At 47.2% G+C, this 9,132-nt stretch overlaps 1 protein-coding gene across 1 annotated transcript in view; it reads left to right on the top strand.

The window, feature by feature from the left end:
* Cnih3 (cornichon family AMPA receptor auxiliary protein 3) overlaps positions 1–9,132 on the top strand; it is a 98,027-nt gene that overhangs the window by 39,792 nt on the left and 49,103 nt on the right. Inside the window, exon 2 of the mRNA XM_005348944.3 lies at positions 8,752–8,820. Coding sequence (XP_005349001.1) covers positions 8,752–8,820 — 69 coding nt within the window. The remainder of the gene's footprint in view (positions 1–8,751; positions 8,821–9,132) is intronic.

Raw genomic sequence — 9,132 nt, 5'->3', positions numbered from 1 at the left:
AATTATAGGCTCAATGTCCTTTGTTTATGGCTAGAAACCAAATATGAGTGAGTACATCCCATGTTCCTCTTTTTGGGTCTGGCTTACCTCACTCAGGGTAGTGTTTTCTATTTCCATCCATTTGTATGCAAAATTTAAGAAGTCCTTGTTTTTTACTGCTCAGTCAGCATTTTATTAACAGTGAGCATAATCCACAGCCCAGGCGCATGTGTCAGAACTCTTTGGCTGTCGTTTCCCAGTGCCCAGTTGCCCTCTGAGGTGGGCTAGTCCAAATCTGTGCTCTGGTTTCCTGACTCTGACTTGCTGGGGTCATGATGTCCTTTCTGTGTGGTCTCGGTTCATCGACTTTCCATTTAGGTAAAAAGATCTAAAAGGTCACTGCTCACCTCTGCATAACCTGTCCTGGTTTCATTCTTGCTGACCTGTTCTCAGTGCTTCCCCTGCCCTTTTCCCCCAGGTTCCATTTGTGCAATTCCTTTTCAAATGAGGCAGTGTGAGCAGTCAACATAACCAGCCCTGCAAGTCACCTGAGGGCCACATCCCACAGTGGTCTGTGTGAGGGCTGCAGTGAGGCCCCTTCCTGGTTTGTTTCTGCACCAGGCTGTGGTTTTGATTTCTCATTACAGCCCATCTTGTTCCCTGCTGGCCCTTCTTTGTCTCCCACTGCTAAGCTTTGGCCCCCTTTGCAGCAGAACTTACTTCTCTGGAAAATTCTTCCTCATTGTCAACTTGACATAACCTAGAGTCTTTAAAATTTAGTTGGTTTTTTGAAGATGTATTTATTATTTCTATTGTATGTGTATGGATGTTTTGCCTACATGTATATCTGTGTACCAGCTGTGTACTAGTCCTGCAGAGGTCAGAAGAGGGCATTGGGTACCCTGGAACTTGAGATACAGATGATTGTGAGCCACCACAGGTGCGTCCCCTGGAAGAGCCACAAGTGATCTTAATGGCTGAGCCATCTCTTTAGCCCATAGCCTAGACTCTAGGTCCTAGAGTCCTCTGAGGGATCACTTAGATCAGGTTGGCCTGTGGTCTTGATTGTTGTTGTGGGAAGATCCAGCACACTGAGAGGGGTACCATTCCCTAGGCAGGGGTCCAGAACTATATTAAGAGAGGAGAAGGCTACATAAATAGCCAGCAAACAAGGATCCATGTGTGTATTCTCCCTCTGCTCTTGACTGTGGATGTGGGGCTTCAAGTTCCTGCCTTGAATTCCCTACAACCATGGATTATAAGCTGCAACTGTGAGCCAAATAAACACTTCCTTGCTTATGTTACCTTTTTTGGATAACACACACAGCCACAGGAGTGAAACCAGATCACCAGCCCTTTCCATGGCTGACTTCCTGGCTGCTCAGTTCTCTTTCTTGGCACAAGTGATGCTTCCTCAGAGAAACCCTCCTTGACCCACCCACCCCACTCAAATTTCTTCATATCAACTGTTTCATTGCTGTCACCTAACCGACCATTTTCTGATATCTTCTTATCTATTTGTTAATTATCTTTCTGCCCCGATGATAATCTCGGTGCCGACGAAGGGTCTCATCTTCATCAGCACCACTTTTCAGAGCCAAAGAATGGTGCCAGAGAATCCCGGGCATCCAGTCAAGAATTCTTTTTTTTCATCTCTAGTAACTCAACACTTTCTTTTACCCTTTCAAGTCATAGAGTGGGCACGGTGTGGCAGATAGAGCGCTGGCTGGCTCAGAGCTCATGTCTAGGCACGTGCCGACTGTGCCTTACTCATCCTGTGATAGCAAGAAAGTCATTAAAACTCTCACTGGGCCCGTATTTCCTCCACTAGATCCCAGAGGAAGTCCTTGTCACATCTCCAGAGTTTTCCTGCAGATTAAACTGTGTCAGTAAGATAACGCAGTATGAATGCAAGGCAGGGTAGCTTCAACCAGAATAAGGGACATCACAGTAAACACGGGGAAGAGAATATTCCAGACTCATCCTCCAGACGCCAACCTCCAATGGGCAGCATGGGAAATCATCAGATTATGGAGGGTGAGATGCCGGTTACTTCGCCTGATGCCCGTCACTTCGCCACCTTCTAGCGAGGTTTTGTACTGGTACACCGTGACTATGTTCGGCCGACTGCCTGTTTCACGAGGTATGTTCTAAAGGGATTGTGTTTTCCCACCTCACAAGCTGCTCCTGAGATGCCTGCCTCCTGAGGCTGGACTGGATGGAGGACAGCTAGACTTAGTAGACACAAACAGGGACTGAGAGTGTGCTGTGGTTTCTGGAGAGGCTCCTCACATGGGTGCCATCTGGCAGCCATCTTTGTTTGATCATTATCAGTGTGTTGGGGGCACTTGGAGAAGAGATAACCTGACTGGGGTGGTGGGGTCTGGGTCCAGCCCTGAAGAAAGAGGTCCAGGGTCAGTGTAGTACCCCTTCCTCCCTGTGATTGTACTTCCATCCTTCTCCATGCTTGCCCTGGACCGCAGCTGTGATTCTTCTAGAGCTCAGAACTGCACCAAGTCCCAACATCTACTTCTCTCTCCTCCCTCATTAGTAGCTCTGGAGAGGCCTTTGCTTATCTACCCCAGAGCCTTGCTTAGTCTTGTGCTCTGAGTCAGAGCTCAGTCTCAGGGAGTCTTACACAACTTAGCCATCTTGGATCTTGGGGACTTGTTTCTCTTTTCGGTTCCCACTGTCGGCCCTTCCTGTCTTTTCTTATACTCACCCAAATCCCCATTTCAAATGTCTGATGAGAAAAAAGTAGGGGTTGGTAGTGGCTGGATAGTAACAATTGAAGTTGGCTTGAACAGGCTAAATTTAACAACTTGGATGAAACAGGCCAGTTCCTGAAGCAGGAAGTACACAAAGTTCACATAAGAGAGGAAATACTGCCAGAGTAATCCTAAACACACTTTGAAATTAAACTTGAGTTTAAACTTCCCCACAGGCATGGAAAATCTTTGTGTTCTCAAGGGTTTTGAGATCCATGTGAGTCTTAAGTCCAGGACCAAAAGTGCGATACGTAAAAAAATAATTGCCAAGTGTCACAAGAAAAAGCTTTTGCTCTGATCATTCAAAGTCAGCCTAGGAAACATAGCAAAACCCTATCTCAAATGTTTTAAAAAAGGAAAGGAAAAAAAATGGGCTAGGAATGGACTCATTAGTAGAGTGCTTGCTTAGCCTGTGAGAGACCCAGGGCTCAGTCCCCAGTGCTGAAAAAAAAAAAAACATCAATATGAAAACAGATTCTTATTTTTATTTTTACAAAGGGGGCCAATGATTTAAACGCATGCTTCACCAAAGAAGACACACAGATGGTGACTGAACCATGCAAAGATTCCCAGTGTCATTACTCACTGGAGAAACGAACATTGAAACCACAGTGGCTTCATCCACACACCTATTGAAACAGCTAAACAGAACCAACCATAGTAAGTTTTGACTTGGATGTGCTGTTTGGCACAGTGTTACAGACACTTTGGAAGTTTATCAGTTTCTTACAAGCCTAGACATACACTTATCAACTCACCCAGCAGTCTCTCCCCTATCACCCAGGGAAGACTGATGTCTCTATGCAAATGCTGACAAATGTCAGAATCTAGGCACAACCCAAGCATCTTCAGCAGGTGAACCGGATAGGGGAACTTTAGTGTATCTTTGACCTGAATACATCTCAGCAGTGAAAAGGTGCATGTTATTGGTATGAGCAACAACGTGACTAATTTCGAACACATTGTCACATGAAAGGAAGCCTCCCGAAAAGTTCACATGCTCCTTGGTTCCATTTCTGTGATGTTTGGACAAAGGCAAAGCTTTAGAGATGAGGCAGACATTGGTGATTGCTGGGCAGGAAGCAGCGATAGGGGTGGAAGAGCAGTTGACTGCCGGAGTCAGGAGGAGGGGGTGGGGTAACACTAGATGCAGTGTATCAGCAACATAGTGCTGGTGTGCAATTAAAAACAATGTATCACCCCCACGGCACACAGCACAACTCCGCAGGACTGTGAATTATTGAGATTTAAGGAATTTTCACTAAAAGAGTGAGCTTTACTATATTACATTTTGAGAAATGAGTGTGAGCTTCGATGTGTGTCTCTGGGCCAGGAGTTCAAGTTCACCTAGTACTGTTTGGTGCTGGGCTACACCATCCAGTGGATTAGTGGGATTCATAGGAATCTCAAGTGTGCATAACTGAATCTCAGCCATTTGTCTTGCCACCTTCAATCATAGTGGCATCCTTGTGCCCCTCACACTCAGGTTTTGGAGCCTAAGGATTGCCCTCTGCCACGCTACCCCTATTCCCAGAAACAAGCAGGAGGCAGGACCGAGGAGTCTGCTTGCCATCTGGACAGGCAGAGGATGACCCAAATCTGTCCCCTGGGAGACTGCACTCTGTTTCCCTGGCAAGTTGCTCACCCTTCCCTGTAACTTAGAGTCCCCACTTCCTCCTCCTATGTATGTCTGTGGAACAGCCTGTGGGTACTTCCTGGATTTGTGTCTTGGTGTCTAATCTGCCACTAGCTTCGCTCTCCATCTCTTCGATGGGGGCAATAACAGGCCTCTTTCATGATGAGTCAGGACTCAATGACGCAAGTTTGTGTGGTACATGGCCCAGCACCTGACATGGTGACCCTGTGAGGAATACAGTGATTGTCTTGGTCCTGGCCCTGACGACACTGGTAATACATTGATCTGTTTGTGTGCATGTCCCCTCCTGCGGCAGGCAGGCACATCATGAGGTCAGGAGCTGTGTCTTGTGGAGTTTAGTATCTCCACGCGACCGTCACAGGACCTGAGTATAAAAGATGCCTCCTGAAGCTTTCTGACTGAGTAGACAGTTCGTTCAGCTGTGACACTGGAATGGTGGGGATGCTGAAGACCCTGACTGTCACAGGAAGCAGCCAGGTCATAGCTCACATGGGGTGGAGCTCACTGGCATGAACTGCGCCCACAACCTTCCCGCCGCCACCCTCCTCTGGGTTGGAGCCCAGGCACGGGATGAGTGTCTCAAGATCCCCAGCAGCTCATCTGTCTTGCTTTACCACTGGCCGCTCCTGCTCCAGTAAGCCCAGGCTCGCCTGCCTGTGCTCTCTTGTATAGGGACAGAGATTCCGGCATGGGGCTGGGTGGGAACAGGATCTTTCTAGCAGGATAAATATCAGGCCCAGGAAGCACTAAAGTTAGCCTCCCTGGTGCTGGAGAATGACAGGGGATGGGGGGGGGGAGGCAGAAGGAAGGAGGATTTCTCTGTCCATGGTCCTGTTCTGAGTACACAGTGGGTGGTACTGATGGGGATATTGAGGACATCACATTTATCAGGATGTACAGTTGGGAGACAGGCTGTGTCTCAAAAGATTGGACTGGGGAATTAAAAAAGAGTGACTGGGGACAAAGGTCACTGTCTGCTCTCTCATGTAGGATGGGGTGGACTGAGTTTAACTGGAGCACAAGGAGAAGATGCAGGCCTGGTACAGCTGAAATGCATTTACAGAGGCGTGGGGTGCAGAGCAGAGATGGTGACCAATGCTCTTGCTCTGTGCCAACCAACCTCACCTTGGATATAGTGTCCAGTTCTGACAGGCGCACTTTAGGGTGGACATGTCCAGCCAGTCATTCAGTGGATGGTAATCAGGATGATTAGGTGACCTAGCACTGGTTTGTGTAAACACTGGGTGGAGAGATTTTGTGTAGGGAACAGAGATGTGCTAAGGTCACACTAGTGGCAGCCCCTAACAGACTCCGTGTGGGGGAGACTGAACTCATCCTATGTGTCTCTCCTGTAGCACTGCCCTGTAGAAATTCCTGCAGGAATTGAACTGTTTTTATACGTGAGCTGTGTGATATACAACAGACTTACGTGGCTGTGTGTACCTGCATGCATGTGTGTGTGTTTGTGTGTTTGTGTGTGTGTGTGTGTGTGTGTGTGTGTAGTGGCGGTGCATGATCATGTGTGTATATACATTTGTGTCTGCGTGTGTACAGATATATTTTTAGTTGTTCTCCACTTTGCTTTATGAGACAAGCTCCCTCACTGAAATTGGAGCTCACAGATTTGTACAGTTTGGTTGGCTAGTCAGCCCCCGGGATCCTCCTGCTTCTGCCTTCCCCGTTCTGGCATTGCCATGTTCCTCAGCTGTTACAGGGATACTGGGCATTAACTTCAGCCCCACCCCCATGCTTGTGTGGTAAACATGTTACCACCTGAGCCATCTCCACAGAGCCCTGGTAGCTTTATTGTTTTAACAATTAACCAATAACTACAGATTGAACTTTAGACAACACAACTGAAGTATCGGCCCACATGGTCAGTGGCTGTTACATGGGATACCAACCCTGGAGCAGTGGTTCTCAACCTGTGGGATGCATCTTTGGCAAACCTCTGTCACCAAAAATATTTACATCACGATTCATCACAGTAGCAAAATTGTGTTATGAAGTAGCAACGACAATAATCTTATGGTTGGGGTCACCACTACATGAGGGCTGTATCAAAGGGCTACAGCATTAGGAAGGTGGAGAGTCACTCCTCCAGAGGACACATGCAAGAACAGACCAGGGGCCAACAATTTTCTCCAAGACACATATTAGCAGATATATTTGTCTCACCCCTGCCTTAGAATTTCCAAAAGTAGCATACAGCAAGAGAATTGAACATGGCCAAGCACCAGTAAAACTCTCTCTCTGTAGACACCAAGGTTTGAATTTAGCATATTTTTTACATGTCACAAAACAGTATTTTTCTTTTGATGATATTTTTCAACTCTTTAAAAAAAATGTGAGAGTCATTTTTAGCCCACAGGTTATGAGAGAGTGGGTGGGTGGCAGGCTGGCCTGGCCTGCAGGCTGTGGCTCAGTGCTCTGACCTTGGCTGTGGGTGGATGCTTTAGGGAGAATCAGATGATGCTCAGCTTGATGGAGCCAGCAGCACAATGATCACCCCGAGAAGTTCTGGCTAGATAGACCGATTGTCCATCAGAGGTGGTGTGGGGATGTTCTCTTGGCTCAAGTTATGTGGTGTGTTCCCATAATCCTGCAGAGGTGTTGAAGTTAAGGGGATGTCTGGATGCTGTAAATACAGTCGCCCACCCTCACTTGGCTCTTAGTCTTGGCCACATAGGACTGGGTTAGGAGCTGCCCGGGTGCTAACCTGGCTTCCTTGCTTCATAATTTCTGCCACATATTCAGGCTTCCCCAAAGTGTACCCTAGTGGACAGTAAGTTCATTTATGCTCAATAGGCATGGCAATTATCTTTCTTTTACTGTGGCAAAATACTTGGGATAAACAATTTACAAGGAAGAGAGTTTGGGTTAACACTTGACATTTGGCATCATCAGATGATTCAGCTCGTGGTTTACTGGCATGGTTTTGGACCTGTGGTCATACAGAACATGGTGGAAAGGGAGCCATGTGGTAGAGGAGGCCTGTTCACCTCTGCACTGTCAAGTGGTCAGGAAGGAAAACAAAAAACAAAAGCAACCCAATAAAACTTAAAAAAAAGTATTAACGTCACTATGCCCCAATTCTTAAAGGTTTTTACTACCCAATATGTCAATGGTCTGGCATGTAGCTCAGTTAGTAGAGTGCTTGCTCTCAGTTAGTAGAGCCTGGAGCTCTGAGTTACATCCCCAGCATTGTATGAATCATGTGTGGGACTACACACACGTAATCTCAGTGTTTAGGAGATGCAGGCAGGAGAATCAGAAGATCAAGGTCATCCCCAGATATATAGAAAGTTGGAAGTCAGTCCAGGAAACATGGACCTCTGTCTCAAAAAAAAAAAAAAATCTCATCTCACCCACACACCCAGCCACCCAGCCACCTAACCAACCAAGCAAACAACCTAACAAAAACCAAACCAAGAATGCCATAGGCTGGGTACCAACCCCTTAACACATGGACGAACCTTCAGATAACATTCAAGATCCAAACTACAGCTACAAAGAGACTTTGCTTTGCTGAGAATACCCAAAGCCTGTCCCCAAGAAAGGAGAGGCCCTGGGTCAAACACCTCTGCCTCCTGCCACTTAGCCCCTGTAGGGGAACAGATGGCTGGGATAGGATGAGGCCTTGAGAGCCTTTACCCTCATCTGGTTCCTGCTGTGGAGGGGACATGCCTCATCCTGCGATGGCAGAAGGTCCCCTCCCTATCCTCCTCCTCTGACAAATGGGGAACCATAGCTCCCTAGGGAGCTTGGAGTGTATGCCCAGACGAGCCTCCAGAGACCGCAGTAGTGGGCCTGGCCTGCCTGGGGCTGCTGATCCAGTCTTTGGATATTTAGAGATGGGATTGTTTCTCCTTGTGACAGTTTAGCTTCCTTTTTCTTCCCTCCCTTTCCCCTGACTTTTTTTGACTGACAGTTGGCATTTCTGCCAAATAGAATACAAACAAGCAAAGAGACAAACAACCCGGCTGCAGTGCCTGTCAGGGACGATGCTAAAAGTGCTGGTTGGAAGTTTTACATTTTTATGCCTTTACCAAACTTAGCTCCATCAGAATAGTTTTTCCACATCTTTGTATAGGTTGCATAAGGAAAATAAAATGTTAAAAAAAAGTTACTTGGGAAGTTTCAAATCAAGCATCATAGACAGAAGACAAAAAAACTTATGGTCCCATTGCCAGTTTTGACAGTGGCCAGCTCCTGGCCAGCTTTGTGTGGCCTCCACCCTGTCCTCTCCTCCTAGGGTAGACATCTGGGGGCAGAGCCACAGATAGGTTTTGGTAGTGGCACTGACCGCATGTGCACAGTATCCTGATTGTATGTGTTTTCTTTCAGATAATCGCCTTTGACGAGTTAAGGACGGATTTTAAGAGTCCTATAGACCAGTGCAACCCTGTCCATGCGGTAAGTAGTGGTGCCAGTGGTGGGCAGGGAGTGTCCCCACATGTCCCTGGGTGCGCGAAAGATGGGGGAGGGTTAAAGAGCAGAATATACTGTCCTGGTCCTGCGTATACTCCTTGCTGATAGTTGCTCCAGGGTCTCCTTGCTGAGGTCTGTTGAACTCTTGCAATACATTGCTAGTCAAGTGTGGCAGTTCCTGTAGTCTGGTGGGGGGTTGGGGGATCTGCTGGATGGTGGTGCTGAGTCCTCAAAGCCTGATGCCAGTGATTTTTGGTTCCTTATCTATGACCATAGACAAAGGCTCTGTGTTGGCCA

The sequence above is a fragment of the Microtus ochrogaster genome, chromosome 6 (assembly GCF_000317375.1).
Source record: "Microtus ochrogaster isolate Prairie Vole_2 chromosome 6, MicOch1.0, whole genome shotgun sequence".
In the NCBI taxonomy this organism is placed as follows: Eukaryota; Metazoa; Chordata; class Mammalia; order Rodentia; family Cricetidae; genus Microtus; species Microtus ochrogaster.
The sequence above is the reverse complement of the archived record's forward strand: the minus strand, read 5'-3'. Positions and strand labels throughout refer to the sequence as shown.